The 21,624-nt window shown below is 42.7% G+C and overlaps 1 protein-coding gene across 5 annotated transcripts in view; it reads left to right on the top strand.

Moving 5' to 3' along the window:
* SLC24A2 (solute carrier family 24 member 2) overlaps positions 1-21,624 on the top strand; it is a 244,875-nt gene that overhangs the window by 159,606 nt on the left and 63,645 nt on the right. For 2 of the 5 annotated variants that reach the window (XM_023627420.2, XM_070248271.1), the window contains one exon: positions 13,267-13,317. The exons of the other annotated variants lie outside the window; for them this stretch is intronic. In XM_023627420.2, coding sequence (XP_023483188.1) covers positions 13,267-13,317 — 51 coding nt within the window. The remainder of the gene's footprint in view (positions 1-13,266; positions 13,318-21,624) is intronic. 5 annotated transcript variants of the gene reach the window in all.

Genomic DNA, 21,624 nt, shown 5'->3' with positions numbered 1-21,624 from the left:
TTGCTGGGTTTTCTTTTTTTCTCACCAAACAGCAGAACTTGTTACTTCCCCAGCTTCTATTTTTAAAAACAGCTTCAATATGAGCTTTCATAAATTGTCATTTGATCCCAGAAGAAAGTCATTTTCGTGCCTGTTTCATTCAAATGGTGGAGAAGTTGTCCCTGAAAGGCAATATCGTAACCTTTCTTTCTATCCCAAATCGTAGATCAGTTTAAATTAGCAGGAAAGATGTTTGCATGCTGCCCCAGCTGGGAAGTGGATAGGCAACAGGAGAAGAATAGAATCGAGCCTCCTGGCCACGTTTTTAATAAGATGACAGTAGTTTAAATGCCTGGATGGAGGGAGCCAGGCTGTTTATGCCTCTCATAGAGCAAACGCAGGGACACGTTAAACAGCCCCTCTCTTTGGGGAATAGGAAAGCATTACTCTCAGATTTCAATGTCGCCGATGGTCGAAACTGAATCTCTTTTTGTGTTGTACTCATTATAAATAAATTTCACTTGGGGCATGAAGGGAATGTGAATGGCCTTACTGAAATAAATGCTTTTGAGTATTGGAATGGGTTCTTTCTGCCTCTCTCTCTCTCTCTCTCTGCATTAAGAAGTTATGCTTTAAAAGTAAAGACCGCAAAGGTATGTAGCCAAAAAAGTGAATTTGATGGCATTTGAGTGTAAACATAGCCAAAGATGGAAAAAGAGAGTGAAGCATCCGCAAAGCTACAGCTTCATCTTTGTTCTCTTGAACTTACCACACGCGCAAAAGAGGAAGTCAGAACTCTTCAGAGGGGAGGACTCAGAGTTCCCAGAGATAAAAAGCAGCTGTCACGGATATGATTATGTGAGGGACCAGAGGATGGGGACAGTCATTGAAGGTGAAAAAGCACCTTCGTTTTACCACTGACTTCCCCTTCAAAATGTGTGTTGATGTGTAAATATCGTCTGTGAGACGTTCACAGGTGTTTTCTCCCGAGTGAAACACTGAAGACGCCTCCGCTGCTTTCACAGGCAGCAGGGCCTCGCTGAGTGGGCTGCAGGGGAGCATCTGCATTCAGTGTGAGACCGCTCCCTCTGATAGCAGCCAGAGCTCCTCCTGGTTTGACTGTAGGAGCTGGGATTTGCACTATGCTGTGCGCTCTCCTCTGGATGTTGATCAGATTGGAAACACAAATCCTCAAGCCGCCGTCAGGGTCCATTCCTCTCCTGACCTCACAGCGTCAGATCCAGCAAATCTGGCCTCTTCCCCTCTGCCATTGAAAAGAATTCCCTCACCTACACAAACTGTCCTTCACAGGTTGTCTTGGGGCTCAGGTAAAACTAAAGGATGCGTACGCATGGCGTGCGCACGTGCACACATACACGCTCATACTCACACTCACACTTGTGAAGAGTCAAGCAGCATTGCTGTTTATGTAAAGCTTATGAGTCTACATCAGGCTGGTTTCTTATTATTGTGTGTGGATTCGTGTGCTCATCCATTCATCAAACATATTCCTGTTGCAAGCTGGTGTGAGTGGGAGCCCCACTGGGAGCCCCGCTATAGATAAGTCTCTGGGGGAATGTCAGCCTGCACTTGCTCCAGACTAATTAACTTCCTGAAAACCAGTCTAAATGCTGTTGTTGAATCTGAGCTTTAGAAATGCAGCTGTATTAACCTGTGCAGCTACTTCTGCGACAATGATTTCTCTCTTCGACTTCCCAGGGTGGCGGCACGTGATCCCAGATAACCAATAGCAAAAGTAACTTCACTTCAACTCTAAGGCCTTTAAGCCAGAACAGCCATTGCTGGCAGGAGTTAAAAATCATAGTGAGTCAATCTCATTCCAGTAAACAATGATGAAAATTCCCCTCTGCCATTTCTGAAACAAACTTTATCCAGTAATGCATCTTCCTTTCCAAGCACCACATTTCCAGTCATGCCAATAGATCATGCAGAGTTTCCTACCTAGAAAAAGTTACAGATTCTTTTCTTGACCTCAGGACGGTACCCGCCTTCTTAATGCTAATGAAGATTAGAAGGTAAGGAGCTGAACTTTGGAGCTTAAAGGTACCATGGTGCAATACACCTATTTCGATAGGCTGTGTCCCCTGCTGGGTGTGTTCATGGTGGCTTCTTCCCATCACACTCATGGCGGGCAGAGTATAGTGTAGTTAATCAGACACACTTTGTAGCCAGGTACCTTGGTTCGAATCCCAGCTCTGCCACTTACTAGCTGTGTGACCTTGGATGAGTTATTTAACTTCTCTCTAACTCAACTTCCTCTTTTGTAAAATAGGGAAGATAATAGTGTCTATCACTTAGGGCTATTAAGTGTATTCAGTGGAGTGCTATTCATAGCGCATGTAGAACAATGTAAAAAAAGCCTATTCACCATGTGCCAATTTTTTAGATCCTACTATACCTATCTATAAGATAACATGGGAACTGGCCTTTTTGGCAATCTGGCCTTTAGTTGAGCAAAAGTTATCCTAAAGCTGTGTAATTATAGTTTCTGTGTTTACAAAGTTCTCCCGTCCTTTGCACAATGAGCAGGAAATCGTGTGACATGGTACTTAACTCATTTCCTTCCGAAAAGTCCTGGTTTCATCTGGGACTCATAGCTTTAAGATGTTCAGCAGACTACAAAAAATTCCTCTTTCCAACATGTTGATAAAAACCTGGAAAAGCAATTACTGTACTAATTTTTTGAATCCCCCTATTTTCTTTCTTTCTTTTTTTTTTTTTTTTGGTGAGGATGTTTGGCCCTGAGCTGACATCTGTTGCCAATCTTGCTCTTTTTTCTTGAGGAAGATTGTCACTGAGCTAACATCTATGCCAATCTTCCTCTATTTTGGATGTGGAGCACTGTCACAGCGCAGCTTGATGAGTAGTGTGTAGGTCTACACCAGGGATCTGAACCCGCAAACTCTGCTACACCACTGGGCCAGCCCCCAAACATCCTTAGGCCACCACTCATATATTTGTGGGTTAGAAGCTCCTGCCTTGCCTGCGTCCCCCTGTCTCAGCAGATCTCTGGCTCACCAGCAGGCATCTGCTAAGGTGCATAGTGGACTATTTGTGAAACACGTCTTAACCTTCTACCCTGTGTGTGCATTCTGGATTCTAAACTCACTTATATAGTCCCACTTTTATATAGTCCCACTTTATAGAGGATGGTGTTTGTATAGGATTAATGACAAATGGATTTATACTTAGGTGAAATTTAGAGGATTGTGTAAACGTTCTACTTTAAACTTGATTCTTTAAGTTCTTCACAATTTGGGATGGTGGTTTCTATTGGGATAGAGAGCCAAGTATTTAGTAAAATGACATCCTGGGCAGTACTGTAGAGTAGAATCTATAATTAGAAGGATAGTTTTTACTTTGAATTACGTCCACATCAGTGGCATTAACCTCCTCTCTGTCTTCCAGTCTTTTTTTCCCTCAATTTGATTCTGTTCTCTAATTTTCTTGCCTTCTCTCACTTCTCTTATCTCTTGCCTTTTTTTTCCCCTTGGATGGCTGGAGTTTTGATTTTTTTCATTTCATTTTCTCCCTCTCCTCCCCAGGACACTTTTCTTGTATGCTTTACTGATATTGTTTGATGTTCAGTGCATCAGAGGGTAGAAACTCAGCTGTGCTGACCCAGTGGCTGGATATAACTTAGCACTGCTTCTCTCTGCCTGGCAGAAGCCTCTGAGCCCAGCCAGGCTGTGAGATGGGCTCCAGGAGAACATCCAAGTTGTTCCCTAGCCAGCATGCAGCATCCATTCTGGATACTAGTGTTTTTTCATCTCCATTTCCAAGATATTGCCTCCATTTTGTCTTCTGTGGGCTGAGGACTCTCCCAATGGTGCTTTTGCATGATGTAAATCCTCCTAGTTTACAGAAGCGATGAAGAAGATTCCAAGAGCTGAGGCCACATACGTTTTCCCTTCACAGGCTTCCCCCCACAGAGATATCGAAGACAGAGTAGTTGCAACTGCGGAGTCAGAACACTGCAGTGGAAGGAATCATAGGCGTCAGCACCAAAGGCAAATAGCTGAGGAAGGTTAACAGAGCACTATTAGATACGTAGAGATCGAATTCAGTTCTGCAGCACTGGAACACCTACAGAGTGCCAGGAACTCCTTTGGGTGCTGCAATTAACCAAATGAGCACATTGATTCCTTGCCCTAAAGGGCAGAAAGCAACCAGGTTAAGGTACATTTGATGAGCACACAGCAGAAGTATATACTTGGAACAGACACACAGGAGGGATGTGTGCATTTGAGAATGCTGCCTGACTAAGTAAAATTAGGATTAAAGAAATTAGGAGACCCAATAGAAGTCCAACACAAAAAAGGCAGTATGTGCAGAATTTGGAGGTGTTGTGTTTTCATTTTGTGTTTTGCAAGGATTACTCTGGTAATAATGTGAAAGATTGGTGAGAGGTGCTAGGAGTCACAGTAGGTGGTGAGATTAGGAAACCAGAGTTGAAGTCAGACTATTGCAGTAGCCTCGGTAAGGCCTCGGACTGAGGCAGAAGCAGTGGGAACAGAGCAGAAAAGGCAGAATTGAGGATGTTTCAGGGAGGCATACAAGGGTTTTGTGACTGGCTGGGTTGTGGGTGTGGCTTATAGAAGCGTCAGCATCACCTTAGGCCCCCCCATAGATCTTTGTCACACGTAACATAACCAAGCTCATATTCCTATGAAAGGAAACAGTGAGCCTGTCTATACATACTCCCTCGTAAGTCCTTTAAGAAAAAGGAGGAGGACAGGGGAAGAGAATGGAATATTGTGCCATTTTTAAGACCGAGGAATAAATGTGTTGATATTCTCCCACCCCAAATTTGATAAGACTTAATCAGGAAGTACCTTGTGCTTGCTTTTGTAAACATAATTTTTCAATTTACAGAGATGCAAAAATGTACCCAAGATGTCATTAGTGAAAATGTTACCTTTTACCTGTTTTCCTCCTTTCACTTGTTTCTCCTCCACTATAAACTTGTGAAAAGAATGTTAGAACACAGTTCTAATCCTGGATGGTCACATATTGTGACTCACTGTGTTAGCCTGGACACGTCCCTCACTGGGCTTTGGCCCAGTCACAGAATGATGGCTCCCGTGTATGGAGCACTTCCGGTGTTCCAGGCATCCCATAAAGCCCCTTAACACCAACACAGTAAGGGAGGCAGAATTAGCCCCATTTTACAGATGAGGAAACTGAGGCTTTGAAAGGCTGAGTATCTCACTGCAAAGTCACACAGCTGATAAGAAGCAAAGTCTGGATTAAAACCCACATCTCTTGACTCCAAAACTCATGCTGTTCTACAAGACCACCTTGTTTGGCATCATGTGATAAGGCCTCTGATACCAGGTTTACTCCAATTTTGTGAAGATTGGAAGAATGCTGTCTATGGAAGTTTCCCGATTTATTTAAGGGAAAACCAGTAGATGCTTTCAAGCCATTAATAATACCTACCATGTATTTAATGAATACTGTGTGCCAATTATGTGTTAAGCACCTATAATCCTCACCTCAACCCTGCAAGACAACTATTGCTGTTCCCCTTTTACATAGGGTGAGCACTGAGTGTCGGGGAGGTTAGGTTAACTTGCCCGGTGTCTGATGGCTTGTAAGTGGCAAACCCAGTTGTCAACAAGTCAAGGTCTGTAGAGCTGTGGATGATGGAGCCGTCATGCTGTATTGTCAGGTGCTTTCCTCCATCCCTTTGGGAAAAAGAAAAAGCATTCTGACAAAGTATCAGCGTTTAAAATTATCTTAAGATTGAGGTTTTTAATTACGCAATTAAAAGGATACTCACAAAAGCCAGTAGATCTGTTCTGAACCACACTGGTTCAGGTGGATTCTTTTGCCTAGGTTGCTCATTGTTTTTCTTTAAAAATCCTTTCCAGAAACCTGCTTGCTCTATCCTGTGCCCTCTCTCTCCCCAGCCCACCGCAAAAGGAGAGCAGCAGAACAGCACATCCAGCTCCCATTTTTCTTGCTTGATCATCCAGAGCATGTAAATTACAGTGAAATATGGCCTGAGTCAGCTCCTCACAGGACAGAAATCAGTAACCATTGATATTGCTAAGCAACACCACAGAGAAGCAAGGCTGCAAATTAGGTGACAAATTTATAAGAAGTCAGAGTATCTGGGGACTCGCCTGGGCATTTCATTATGAACCATCTGGATGATCCACAGTAATGACCACACATTATTGTTCACTGTTCAAGGATGATAATTCCCACATAATTATATGGCACCTCCCCTGTGATCCTAACCTACTTTTCAGAACCTTTCACTGCATTTTCCATAATCCAGATATTTCTCCACAAGATCATTGGGAACAGTTATACCTAGTAGGAAATTTTCATTTCTCCCCAAAATAAGATTTAAAACGAAAAAAACAAAAAATCACTCTGTTGGTTTGTGTGATGGCAGAGCTGGCTGGTCAAGAACATGTATCAAGGAGGGCATTAGTCATGGGAGCATCACAGCTCAGTCGGCCTGACATGGGCTTCACCTTGGGGGGTCCCAGAGGAGCCAGAAGTCATGAGACACAGTCTGTTCCTAAGCCAGAGATGAGCAGACTGTGGTACCTACTCCAGGTGAGAGATGTAAGCTTCCAGGCAGACAAGGAAGTGAGCCAGAGTCCTTGACCTTCTGGAGAAGAGTTACCTGGCAAGGACCCCTCCCAGTTCCAACGGCCTAGCTGGTCTCATTCGTTCATGCATTCATTCAACTAATATTTACAAGAAAATTGGACAAAGCAACTTGATTTTAAATCAGAGGTTACAAATGGATGAGCTAAATATAGTCCAGAGTATTGGGGTTTTTTTTAATGTAGCGTTAGTTGCCAACATTTAAAAATTTAAAAATCAGGGGTTTCACATAAAAATCCAGATATCTGGCTTCCTTTGAATAATCAGAAGATCTGTCAACACTGTGCCTACGCTCCCTCGTGGAGGCCACATCTGGAGCTGAGTGGCTGCTGCCCCTTTTTAGGCGTGCACTGTTCAGTTTTCCATGAACCCCACCACTCCCTACTGTTGTCCCCAGACCACTTTGCCAGCCCACGTACCTGGGCCCTGTGGTTATTGGTGCTTCGTCAGAATGCCTGCTGTGCTCCAGGCAGTGGGCCAGATGCTAGGGATCTTTCTGACTCCTGATTTGGCCACAGGTGTAGCATCAGTATTTCCATAAACAGGAAGTAGATGTGGAGAGTAGGGGAGACAAAAATGGCAGCAATAACAAGCCAGTGTGTGTGGGTTTGCAGGAAGCTTGAAAAGGGAGAGTATTTCACGAAGGGGCCAGATTCAGAGGGCATGACACTCGGATGATAAATCTCTAAGAGGTAGCCTTGTGTATGTGTGTTCATAAATCCTACTTGAAACTCAATAGCTGATGAAGGATTACCTGCAAATTCAGCCCTTTATTTTCATTTGCGAAGTTCTTGCCTTGCTTCCAAAAGCCTAAGTGAGAGGTGTTAATCTTATAGAAGAAAAAGAAGTCTCATTAGCATAGATTTGGAAGAGTCGGATGTGGAAAGAACCACACAGGGCAAAACCATCTCTGTGAACACCTTGCGTCTGACATATCTGTGTTGCCACGTGTTGAGGACAGCTGTCCGCAGGCAAATGTGTACACATTTAAGAGCCTCTTCAGAAAATTGAACACATGAACGTCAATCCCCCACAGAATGTTAAGCAGAGCTTCTGCAATGAGTCAGTACTTGGGAAGCTTTTTTTGAGTGAGATTTTGAATTTGAAGATTAAAATACCCCTTTCCTTCTGACTTGAATAAGAAGTGAGGATTCGTGACTGTCTCCTCATTTAACCTCAATCTCTTAAAGTTTTGTCTTTAAGTTTAACAATTACTTACCTTGGCATGAACATTTGATATAAAAGAATAATGACCAAAGAAAGCCTTTTAATGGGAAGCAATTAATTTTGGTAGTCCAGGCAGCCTTTTTTGAGGTGAAATCAAACAAAAAGCATAAAATCAGGCTGTAATAGAAAATCTCTTTTAACTCAGAATTCATGTTTATTTTGATGAAATTTCATAAGAAGAGATAAAAAAAAAAGATTAACCCAGGTACCCTGCACGAAACTTAAAAATTGTATAGATCTACAAATATAAATGCTATGTTTGTTGGGAGTGGGATGTGAAATTACGAATACTCAATTCTCATATTGCCCATTCACAAAACTCCAAAACAAACACTTTTACCCAATAATAAAAAGAAATTTACAAATTAAAAAAACAACAACAACACCTTCAGGCTAAAATGTGAATACTGCAAAACATGGTTCTGGAAGTTAATCAGGGCAGCCTTTTACTAAACTGAAAATGTTTCTTTTGACGGTCTTCCTTTTGTTTAAGGGAAGAAATCTAGGGGGTTTTGTTAACTTGCACTTGTCAAGTATAGACGTTGACATTGGTGCCCACCTACAGAGATCATTAGAATTTGAATAGGATTTAATTGCCTCGTGCTGGGCTGAGTTAGATGCTCATGTTGGACCTTGGCAGAAGATGAAGAGGGGTACCAATTATTAAGGATGTCTGTGCCACCCCAATGCAAAGTGCTTCACAGACGTGCAATCATCTGCTCCTCCTCCAAAGACCATCCTAATAAGTATGCATCGCTCTTGTCCCCATTTGATGAAGAGACTGAGGCTCAGAGAAGATCTCCCAGCTCCTAAGTGGTGGAACCAAGCTTTGAATTAGCTATCTTGTCTGACTCACTCAGAAGCGCTCTTAACCTTGAGAGTGATGTTATGGTGTCAACACTGGAGAGGTCTCAGGCCTCCGTGCCGGCCTTCCTGATTTCAGCAAGTCCAGGGAAGTTCGGCAAAACATTCTGAACTTCTCTGTCATTCTGGGCTGTGCATTTATATACTTTACTTAAGAAATGTGAGGAGAGCATGTGATCTGAGAAGAGCACTGTTCTAGGTTCTGTTAGAAGGAATCTAAAGAGGAATGAGGTCTCCGCCTCCAACATGTGGACAACCTAGTTGGAGAGACAGGTTTGCGTGCAAGGATTGGAAGGGAAGGTGCCTAGCTCCAAGCTGCAACACTTGTGGTCGGATAAATGAAGGGCCCGCTTTTCACTTCCTGCTCCCATGGTTGTGGCCTGTGTTTTGACATTCCCCATAGATCTGAGAGGGAAAGAACAGATGAGATTTCTTTTAAATACTGGCTCTGACATGTTGGAATATCTTTTGTTGCTGAACGACCAATATCTATTTAGAACCTCTATAAGTAGTGTTGAATTTGTTTTAACAAACCTATGTAAAATACCATGTTCTCTAAATGCTCTCCTTCTTGTCCCGTGCATGCTCCTTTTCTCTTCTTGGTGCTGCTTGCTATAATGAAGCTGCCCTTTATTGATTGCTTAGTGGGTGTCATTATGTCATCTACTTTTCATCACAACCTTATGGGGTAGACACAATTATGCCCCTTTACAGCTGAGGACACTGAGGCTCAGAGAGGTAAAGCAATTTGCTCGAAGTCACACAGCTAATAAGTGGCAGATCTTGGGTTCAAACCCACACCCTGGCTTCACAGCCCACGTTCTTAACTCCCATGCACTACTGAAAATAATCCTTCCCTGGGTGTGATGTAATCAAATATCCGTACACACCTCCTTGATAGGTATATGACAACTTTACCAAGAGACTACTGTCTGTATTGAGAAGGCCTTAATTTGTAGATCTTCATATGCGGTTCAAACAAATACCAGAAATAAAGCAGCTCTTTGATTTAAAAGAAACAAGTTAATCATATTTTTCATCAGCCAACACTTAATAAATGCTTGTTTTCATTGATTTCTCTACCTCTACTTTTCATTTTAATCAAATGAGCTCAGTGTAGATGTTTCTATTGACTTTCTGTTTCATATATCACAATTTTGAAGCCTGAAACGGGAGAAGTCATTTTTCTGCTGCTCCGATCTGGGGAGATTTGTTGAAAAAAGGGTTGAGAATGCCAAAGGCCTCACAAGTGGAGCTAGGAAAGTCAATGTTGGAAGAAGAATCTGTGTCCATGCCTTTCTGAAGAAAGGAGGAAGTTTGGAGCCCAAAATACAAGTTCTTATTCACAGATTTTTTAAGACTGAAGACAAGACCCTCCCCTTGTCTTCTCAGTCGTGAAGTGTAGACAAAAACTCAGAAGCACCTTAAAGCCAAGTAGTGATGTTGGTGACCAGACCTGCAAGGAGGTGGACAGAGGAATGATGAAAGGTTCAACTCCTCCTAGAGATCTAGGAGCTTGGATGCCTGTAGCCCCAGCTGTCCAAATGACATGACAGCAAGTGTGGTCACCGTGATAGGCAGCATTCGCTATCAGCTTACAGGTTCATCTCAAACACCAACCACTGGGTTTTGGAATTTTTCCTTTGTGTGGGCTTCTTAGAGAAATGTTATAGAGAAGATGCGCTAGGTGGTACCCAGGATGATATTCACCAGTGATTCATCCCTCTTCCTATCCTGGCTGCCTCTTGCTCAGTTGATATAATGGATGTTGCCAGAGGGTACTGAACAGCACTTTCTTGAACTTCCTCATGTCCTCCCTCTTATCCCAAAGAAACTCAGCTTGGGTTAGGCCCAGTTTGAATCCTAATCCAATGGTGCTAAAGGTGCCTGGGTTATTCTCTATGGGGATGGTGCTGACTGGAGGCCATGTCCCTTTCAGGTGAGTTTTCATTCATCCCTCTCAGGCCACAGTGGCTGAAGCCATTTTGCATGAGGCATCCATGGTTTGTAGGACACCGGCCTGGTGCGTGATGTACTCTGAATCACGTGTGCATATTGTGTTTGTCCTTGTCACATGTCACACCCCTCTTCCTGCACCCTCTGAGGGCCTTGTTCAGGGAAGAGGGCCACCAGTTCTTGGAGATGCTGCGTCACCTGCCCTGGGATGCTGTGCTGACCACTTGGAATCATCAGAGTGCTGAGATGCCCATCTCACCAGCCTATTGCTGTCAGTGTTATAGGCCACGTTCTAGCGGCTGGTTTCCTTCACACTCTTTTCTGCCTTTTCTTTCGCAAGCAACAAATGTGATTCCCTTCACGTGGACAGATATGGTTCCCTTGCCCTCCTTGCTCATTGGGCTTCGAGTTGCTACGTCACCTGTTGTTATTCAGCTTTTTACTACCCGTATTCCTTCTCTTCCACCATCTTTAGCTTCCTTTTGGGTATGTTCTGTCTAGTTCTTGTCCCTCTGTCCCATTCGTCATCCCAGGAAGTGGGTAAGAAACAATCTAGACATTGCCACAGCAGCAAGAATGTGGGAGCGTTGTCAGACATGAACAGTTCCAATTCTGACTACATAAAAATAAAGGGATAATTAAAGAATATGATTGTATTTATGTATACCTGGTTTCACAAGAGATGAGGTAAAGAATCATCACATCTGTCACAAGCAGTTGTTTGACGGTTTGGGGCTGATACCTGAAAACAGATGTGTGCATACAGAGAGGTTGCATCTAAAAAGGCAGATCCATAAAATGCAATGGTATATTTTCACTGTGTGGATGGAATATGGTTTACAGCCAACTTTGCAAACACAGAGCCACCTGTGTTCTGTTTCCTGAGCAAATATTAGAGAATGCTAGCTGCTTTTTCTACTGCTTTACCCCAGGGAAGGAGTAGAGGTTACAGAAAAATTAATTGGCTGATATAATTCATCAATTTACTGCAAGATTACACACACACACACACAAATATATTATGTGTAAAGCCACCATGAACATGTGTTTAATATTTATGAAGGAATTTAGTTCATTTAAAAAGTCCAGTGTCAATGTCATATATATAACAATGTCATTTGTAGTGCCGTATATATAACAGACTGCTGTTCTTAAAATACTAGGAAAAAAATATATTTCACTGAAGCCAATCCCCAGAAGTCATAAAAAATTTTTCTTGCTATCTACACAAAATTCGATTTCTTACTGAAGCACTCCATCCTTAATCTAACCAGAGTGTAGCTAACAAAATCCAGAATAGGCAGGTTTTTGCAGAAACATAAAGATGAGGTGATTTTTCTCCCCAAGGCATAATTTTGTATTGGTGTGTTAAAATAGCTTTGGGTAAAATTTTAGGCACATGAAAAAAGACTATATAGAGAATATATAATATAAATATAAAATAGAAGAATATTTATTATTGTGTTTTAAGCTAGATCCTTCATCTTGCACACAAAAACCATCAATTAATTGAGTCATGTGTGATTTCCAGTGGCCACCCAAGTTAATGGGCCATGGAGGCATTCTGCAAAATCACAGGAATATCTCTGGAGTCTAATTAATTTCTTGAAGTTTATTGGGAGAGTGTTGTTATGGCCAAGAAAAATATTTTTAACCTGCTCACAATGTTGCTTAAAACAATCTGGAATTTCCAGATGAACAAGAATGAAGCTTCTGTTCTAGAACTGAAGTAAAAATACAGAAACGGTGCTTCCCCACCTCCCCTCTCCCCAGACCCAAGCTGCCACTCCCACCAGCTGACTCAGAACAGCTTGCTTTCTGCCAGTGGTTTCCATTACAGCTGAGTTCTTTGGTGATCTGCACACAGGAGTCTGCCCCCTGCAGTCTACACAGGAGCAGGCAATACCTGGATCTGGGAGTTGTGGCTGCTGTCACCTGTGTGAGCCGAGGGGTCTTCCTGAGAATATGCCTCCCAGAGCCCTCTGCACCTTTCACAGCTCTTCCCAGCATGCCTCACGCATGGGACTCAGTGTTTTCTGTCTAAAATACGAGATAAGAAGTGGAAGGAAAGTTTAGAACCTGGTTTTAATTTTGGGTTTTCCCGGGAAGCCTTCCTTAATCTCCAGACAGTAGTTCTGTTGGAGAAGTGCTGTGAAATGAACTTCTGGGACTGCTCTTTCGTGGCAATGAATCCCAGCGTCTCCAAGCTTCGGTGGACCTGGACATCATCCTTGTCCAGCCCTTTCTCCTCTAGTGTCACCTCTATAAAAATTATAGGGCTAGGCCAGACCTGGTACAAGGTTATCTTTGCCGAGTATTCTGTTTCATCAGATGTTAAAATAACCGTGTCCTATTCTGTAATGCAGGGCGCATCCTACCCCCAGTGAAATAATATATTTTAAGTGATTTCTGAAAATGGGCCGTGAAAGCTGTCTGCCACATGGCCCATGTTTGCACATCTCTATATAGTTGACGATTGCGGAATTTGACAGGATAACTCTGAATCTGATTAATTAAGAATGTGTAAAAACAAAGTTCTTGCATTACAGCTCGTTCCTTATCTTTGTGTCTTTTACTGCGGTGTTGTAGAACTTGGATCATATGGAAAACTAAAATATTATGACACAATGACTGAAGAAGGTAAGAATGATTTTAGAATTGTATGCATTGGCTTTTTTTCCTTTATGGTGTCTGTTGCTTGCCCATTTTTTTTAATCTTTTCTTTCCTCTTTGCATGACCTCAGTGACATTGTATGATTTATTATTCTTTCCGCATTTTTGTGTAGTTTTTGCCATCGTGTTTATTTGGAATTGGAGACGTGCAATACCATGGGTAATCATGTTATTCCGTTCAAACGATCCGAACCATCACAGTTGTGTAACACACTCAGAGAAATGGTGTCAGCAATGTAAGCACAAGCACACACCCCCTGTGTCAGCATTGTTTCCTCCACACGCTCACAATATATAGAAACATATCCAACTAACACTCTTCTTTTAATATGCCCTTAATTTCAGAGAGGGGTGTATGTTCTGGTGATATTCTGATTTTTGCTAAGGAATGAGCGATCCAAAATAACTCCCAGACCCAAAACCAGCTAGAGACCTGTTTCTGACACAGATGGATGTAGGCTCATGTCCTCAGCTCCCACAGTCCCTACTGTCAACTCATCCAAGAGCATTACTCTGAGAGACCAGGGTCACCGTTCCAGACAGTGGAATCTTGTATGCTGGGATTCACACTCTGTGAGATTGGGCATATCATTTTAACCATTTCCCCTGAGTAAACGAAGTCTGGCAGTGATTTATTTTAAAATGTGTTTACTGACGAAGTCCATGCATTATCCCAGAGACCAACCTGTCCCCAGTCAGAATCACTTTTCTGAGATAAGTTCACCATGGGATGGCAATTTGAAAAGTTTGCATTTTTGTAGAGGGAGATATCCTATTGCCCTATCCCCCATCTCACCCTACCCATTCCTCCACCTTTTGAATAATAAAGAAGATTTGTAAGTTATGAAAACATTTGGGGTTTTTACATGATTTTTACCCTGATATTGACAAGAAATCAAAAGGTATCCTAGAAAGGGAATCAGCTAATTTCATCCTTCAACCTGGGAGAAACTCCCAAATGTGTTTCATATCTTGTTTTCAGCTTCTAGTATATCTGAGTTGCCTTAACTTGCCCAAATTCTTCTAGTTGCTTTGCATGCAAGAAGTGGACCATCTGACAGCCCTTGGTAAGAGGAAGCCCCTTCTCAGCCCCTCCCCACTCTGACTTCTGCCCAGCACCTGGGCCCCTCTCTGCTGCTATCCCATGCTTTCAGTTAACCACTGTGATGTTTTCTAAAGCAGCAGGCCATGGTTAGGATCTCAGACCAGGGCCCACGTAGCCCATGGCCCTCCCAACAACCTGGGGAAATGCAGATCCTTGGGCAATGAGAGCCCCAAGGGCAGAAAGCTACCTATGGCAATAAGTGTCCTACCACCCAGGGGATAAAAAGAGCAATCCACACCTTAAAGGAACACTCCTGTCCCAGCTGTTATTTTTATTCCATATCTTCAGACGACTTCAATTTTTATTGGTGATTGGCTTGAGAAATTAAGGCTTTGGGACTCACTGACATTATGATTTGGTGGCTCCTCCGGGCATCTCCCTAGCCCCCAGCCTCGGTTTCGTGTCTTGGACGGTGGGTGGGTTTATCGGCTTCTACCTGACCTGTCACAATCCTTCGCTTTCTCTCTGCACGCCCTCCTGTCCTTTGCCTTCCCCTCGCAGCTTCCCACTGCCGGGGCAGCCTCTGCCTCCCTGTCGCCTCAGTTGCCCCATTTCTCCCTTACTCTCCTCTTTTCCTTCCTCTTTCCACATCCATTTGAGCAACTGTTGCCCTCCGAGCGCTCCCTTCCTCTTCCTCCTACTCCAGACAATGCAAGATCCCATGAAGATGCAAAAATGCTGCTTCCAATTGATGATACCGCCTGAGAACAGGTGGGCTTTCTAGGCAAGAAAACAGTCTGGAATGAAAACCGTGGCTGGCCCTTAGCAAGACTATGTGGTTGTATTTGGCAGCCCTCCTGGGTCACCTTTGACGTTCCTTATCCTTCTCTTGTCTGTCCCATCCCTTCATATATATCCCTTTGTGTCCTGTCCTTAGCTGAAAATTCATCCCCATTCCGGTGATAGCTAATAATAGATAAGGCAGCATTTTAAAGCATGTGCTATGAAATACTAGCTAGTATTTCATATGCTTTCACTAGGAATTTTGCAACAAGCCAGAAGTAAAAAAGAAAGCAAGATTGATTGCATAATTAAACAAGAAGAGAGCCTCTGAGTTCAGTTAAATAGGTTTCTTACCATGTGACTTGGGGGAGCCTTCACTATGCTGCTGTGCACTGCAGCGCGTAGTAAATCATGAAGAGGGGTGGCATTTGCAGTACTGCCCAGACTTCTTTGGTCAGAGAACCCGTTCTTCCTTGGAGCCTCTTTTGGGGACTGTTTTAGAAATGCTGGTTAAGGAATTATCCTTCATCTGGAACAGGAATCTCTGAAAGATTAAAAAGTCTTCTAAACACCTAGCAGTGCCTCTCAGGCACTCAGGGACAGGGTACTCTGGAGCAGGAGGTCTCCATCTAACCACCTCCAATCACACCCTTTGGTGGCTGCATCCATGACAAGCCAGGCCTGCCTTAATCTAATTCTGGACTCCACCTAAAAGACTCCTAGCCAGCTCGATAACCTCAGACCTGGCAACAGCCATGCATGACTTCTTCAAACTCTCAAGGGCCTCTCTCCTCCCTTGAAAATAATAATAATGACTGAGATTTATATCACTTTCACGTGGTACAATTTAAGGAAGTGTAATAAAGATAGATGTTTTGGGCAATAGTGGACTTACTGGCCTTCAGGAAATATCCCCCTCCATTTAAGCATTTCTTTTCACCATTTTAGAAATGTGACCAGCTCTTGATCAGGGCTTTATTGTAATTGCCCATGTGGCTAATCATTACTTGTAACTGTTTCCAGGGAATTCTCTGGATATTGTGTGAGGTCAGCTACTTGCAATAAGGCCTGGATTTTTTCCCTAAAGTGGGTAAACTGGAACGATGGATTGTATACGCTAGCTCCAAGCCTAAGAGAAATTGCATGATAATTTTCTAAATATGGAGAATTGTCCTGCACATATTCAGTTCATTATTTTAAGCACCTACAATATGCAATTTATTCTACTAGGTGTTTTGGGGAAACACAGGATTAAAAGGTGGGCAGTTTGCCCCCATATAACTTATAGACAGGGAGAGAAATAAAACACAGCCATCACTGAGCCACAAAGAAGAAAGTGGTAAGTACCATAGATGTTCAGAAGAAGATGACAGACTATAGGAGGAGGAAAGATTGCTTTCAACTGGGGGGAAGAATTTGTAGAGAAGGTTATCTTTGAGCTGGGCCCTAAAGGATCAGTAAATATGGGGGAGATTGGGGAAAGAGTGGTAATTCTGACCTACAAGGCTGAGAGAGGGATGACAGGATGGGTCACACCAACCTTTACTGGGTGCCTCCCACCTTCCAGGTGTAGTGCTATGGGTTCACTATATTCTATGTCACTTAATCCTTCTAATGATTACACAAGGTAAATGTTGTTGAAGATGAGAAAACCAAAGCTCAAAGAAGTATTTTATTAGATGAGGAAACTAAGACCCAGAGAAGCAAAGTAATCTGCTCTGGGATTCAGAGGTAGGAAGTTGGGATGTGGGACCTGAACTCAGCACGGCGGCATGCCCAAGCCCTGCCCTCTCGGCTCCATTGTGGTTGGCTGTACAGGTGGTATGAGGAACTGGACAGTTCAAATGGCCACATCGTGGGGAGTAGGAAAAGGCTCAATGGAGACCAGATCGTGGGAAAGGCTTGAAGCATAGACTAAGAATGAGGGAATCACAGAGTGAACAACAGTGAGCTATTGGATAAAACATGGCCCCCTACTTGAACACTTTACAGTAAAAAGTTTGTTTTAATAGAACAATATATTTATTCTCAGACACTGGACAAAATCATGACATTTTTGCAGAATTTGCCCTTCCTGTCAGAGCCCTTTCCCTCCCTCTCTCCCTCAATCTTCATGTGCCGTAGAACCTAAACTGGGGCAGCTCCCTGGATCACGTTCAACCTCCTCTCCCACTCCAAGCCAAGCAGAATTTTATCCACTCATTCATTCCCTAGCCACTCATCTGACGACTCTCAGTAGGCACCAGGCACTAGACTCTAGTGGGGCACAGGCAGAGGGATGAGTAATGTGGTGGGTAGACCCGAGGTGCTGGGCAAGCTCAGTGGAAGGCATCTCGCTCAGCCTCAGGAAATGAGGACAGGCTTCTCAGAAGAGGTGATATCTCCACTGCCTCCTTCCTGCTTCCCAAGATGACCACCATCTTACCGGCCACCTGATACTAAACATGTTCACTTAATAATAACAGACTGCCTGCTCTCTATGAGACATTTTGCTAGACCTGCTAGATTCCTGAGCTTCACTCCTCCCAAGGACTGTCCTTCCTTCTGTAACGAGATTTTTCCAGCGATGCAAGCAAATGGCTCTAGAGGGAGTCTTTGGGTGACCTCAGATCCCCTTACGTGGGCAGCCATCCCTTTATCTCCTCATGGGGTGATGCTGTATATTCTTGGAAGAGCAGTCTCCAATTTTTTCTTAAAGTTAATAACCCATAGTTTATTTCTTGTCTGCAGATACTGCAAATTTCATCCCCTTCTCACTCTGGAAAATTCCCAATAAATTGAACTTGGCTTCCTTACTAAAATTACTCTAAATGAAAATATAGAAAGTTAGTTCAAAAGAAAGTGAACTGTGTGATAAAACAGAAGCATTAAAAAGAAAAGAGACCTTCCCACCAATGGCATCCTACAGAACTACTAATTTTTGCTGTTTGGAGATAAACATTCATACAGACACATAGGTAGGTAGGTAGACAGAAAACCTGACTAATATCTTGCAGAAAAGCAATGTATGGGGAAAGCTACCTGCATTGTATTGTCCCAAACTCATTGCCACTTAATAGAAGCCATTTCCAGAAAAATAATTTCTCCACTATTTAAGAAGTCAATCTTTGTTCATTTGTATAAGAAAAACAAGATAGAAAAAGGTGTTGTAATATCAAGAGCAAAAATTATAATGATCTTTTCCTTAATGAAATTAATGCTGCTGTTTCATGGCAACCAACAGCCCTTTACCAAGCTGAGAAATGAATAATGTCTTCCATGAATCCTGGGGTCCTAAATTAGGCACATGGCTGAATTTTGAAAACCCCCATTATCTCAAAAAAACAAAAGCACCTTAAGGTCACATAGTCTCGCCAGTCATTTGATGTTCTTAATTGTAGTGAAATATTCTAGTTTTTTTTCAAAAAGAAATTGAATTTTGTAATACCGTTTAATAGCATTTTCCATTGCCCAAGATGTATGCTCTGAAAACGTAGTCCTAAAACAGGTCCTTAGTGTTATCTGTCACTTTCACATTATATTTTAATCCTCGCTCGAATGGGTGAGATTGTGTTATACACAGTGATATATCAGGTAGGATAGATTCGGCTCTATATAGCAGAAAATCCAGATTAACAGTGGCTTAAGTCTGATGGAAGTTTATTTCTCTCTCAAGTAAAAGAGGTCCAGAGGCAGGCTGTACTTGGCAGATATGGATGCTCCACAATAATTCAAGATCCAGGATGTTTCCATCCTGCTCCACCATCCTAGTATATGACTTTCAACTCAAGGGCACCTTGTGATCCAAGATGGCTGCTGCGATAACTCCAGCCATCACATCTCTATTTCAGGAAGGAGGAAGGGCCAAAGTGATTTTCCCCAGCTGCTTTGTCTTCTTTTTAAATAGCCTTCCCTTTAGACCCACCCAGTAAAATCTGCCCAAAACTCAGTTACATGACTACACCTAATTTCAAGGAAGCTTGGAAATGTATGTTGTTGTGCTGGGTGATTTGCTGTCCCCAGCAATTTAGGTATTATGTCATTAGGAAATTAAAAGAGAATTGGTATTGGATGGGCCACTTGCAGTCTCTCCACAACAGAGAAATATCACTTTCCTATAACTCTGTGTTGATGGGGAAGACTAAGAACAGAGCAAGCTCTGTGAGGGATGTTAAGAGATTATGTTAAGTTTGAGATGCCTATGGGCCATCCAAATGGAGAGGTAGAGAAAGCAATGGGTTTGAAGTCTGGAACTTGGGAGAGAAGTTAAGGCTATAGATGTAAATTTGAGAGTCATAAAATATAGGTGTCATTTAAAGCTATAGAACTAGATAAGAATACCTAGCTAATCAATAGAGAAGAGGAGCCAAGGACTAAGTCCTGGAGACTCCAAGGTTTAGAGTCTGGGAAGAAAGGAGAGGGCTCAGCAGAGGAGACTGGGATGGGCAGAGAACCAGGAGAGAATGGTGTCCCAGAAGCCAAGGGAAGAACATGTTCCAAAGGAGGGCAGTGAAAAGATGATAGCATCAATGAATTGAATGATGAGATCAAAGAATTGTAGTAGAAAGGTAAAGAGAGATGGACAGAACATGAGATGCTTCAAATCAGGAATTTGGAAATGGTGCAGTTATTGCTAGTGACAAGGTCTGACATCTCACCATGGGAGTGGGTGGATGAGGTGAGCTGCAGGCAAGGGTAGCTGGAAGTGAGTAGGTTAGGGCTGTGAGAAGCCACGTATTGCAGGGCTCACCCATGGAAAGTTACCAAGGATGGTGACAGGAGTAATAGTAGAGAGAAAAACAGTGAACTGGGTTCTGATCTCTTCAGGAATGAGGGAAGGGTGACTAGGAAGTCAGTTGGAGTAAAAGTGGTAGAGGTTATCGGCCTGTGCTTTAAAGGGAGGAAGAGAAATGGTCTAGAAGTAGTGAGGAAGGGGGATGGAATGTGGGGCACTTGGAGAGACAAGCAGCTGCCACTTTCAAGGGCCGCAGGAGAAAAGGGGCCTTCAAGAAATAGCCAAGTTTCAGTTGCAACAACAAGGCAAAGAGAATTTTCAGAGGAAAGGTTAAGGACATAGGAGATTTACTGGTGACAGGGGTGGGAGACCGAGTCAGGAGAGGGGTTTTAGGAGCCACGTGGTGATGAATGACCCAGAGGTTCTGCTGAAGTGAACAAGGATGTAGCGTGGGGTAGGAAAAACCTTACAATGTTTTGGAAGTTCTCACTATAGACTCTTTCTTGGGATTGGCCCCATGCACAATTTGCAGTGATAAGGTGGGGTCTCTCTTTCTAGGAGCAGGGAGCTCTTGGGAACCCCATAAGTCCAGCTACGGGTGGGGAAGGTTGGGAAGGAGATCAGCCTACCTCAACTCAGAGAGAGAGAGTTCAGTCCAGCACAGGATGACCTTTGCTACAGACAAGGCCAAAGATGGAATGGCCTGCCTCAGAAGGGAGTGAATCCCCCTTCTCTGGAGAAACTAAGGAAGATTCCATCAGAAGAGTGTCCAGATACTGGACACTTTGGTGCCCCTCCCAGTCCTATGCCCAAGATGCTGTCCTGGTGCCTTTTATTAAGTGTGAAGCAGACATTGGTTTTCAGTCTGCTTTTATAATTAAATCTTCTGAAAACTTGATCCTGCATTTTGGTTAAGCTGCCACCAAGATAGTGGTAGATAAGTTCCAGGGCATCTGAAATAAAAGGTCTGTGTATTATTTGATCCAGTGCACAGCCAAACTCTTTATTAATGTAGTTAAATATAACAAATAATACATTAGCCATTTCCTGTGGAATAGACCTTTAAAAGAACAACCAAAAAAAACTATATTCTCATTTAGTGACAAATCCAAACCTCTACCACAGTGGAAATTTTAAATGGAAAATAATTTTTAACTATTCTTTTTTTATTTTAAAAACATTACATGCACACAGGGGTAAAAAGCAAACATTACATAAGGGAAGACAATAAAAGTGAGTCTTCCTTTTACCCCAGATTCCATTCATTCTTTAGAGTTAACCACTTTTATCAGTTTTTTAACATACAGTCATGCACCGCGTAACAGCATTTCTGTCAATGATGGACCACATATACAATGGTGGTCCCATAAGATTAGCGCCATATAGCTTAGGTGTGTAGCAAGCTATATTGTCTAGGTTTGTGTAAGTGCACTCTACGATGTTCACGCAACAATGAAATTGCCTATCACTGCATTTCTCAAGCAATGCTTGACTATATTCTCTTTTTTTCTATACGTTTTTCTATACCTGGCTTTTGTTTATTAATATATCTTGGAGATTTTTCCATAGCAGCACTTTTAGACTTTCCTCATTCTTTTTGGAAGCTGCATAGTATTCCACTGTGTGGCTCTTCCATCGTGGGTTTAATCAGTCCCCTGTTGATGGACATTTAGGATATTTCCATTTCTGTTTATCTAGTTATTGCAACACTACCTGAGCATCTTCCTTGCCC

This window comes from Equus caballus, chromosome 23 (assembly GCF_041296265.1).
Source record: "Equus caballus isolate H_3958 breed thoroughbred chromosome 23, TB-T2T, whole genome shotgun sequence".
Taxonomy (NCBI): domain Eukaryota; kingdom Metazoa; phylum Chordata; class Mammalia; order Perissodactyla; family Equidae; genus Equus; species Equus caballus.
This window is presented reverse-complemented; position numbering and strand designations above follow the sequence as displayed.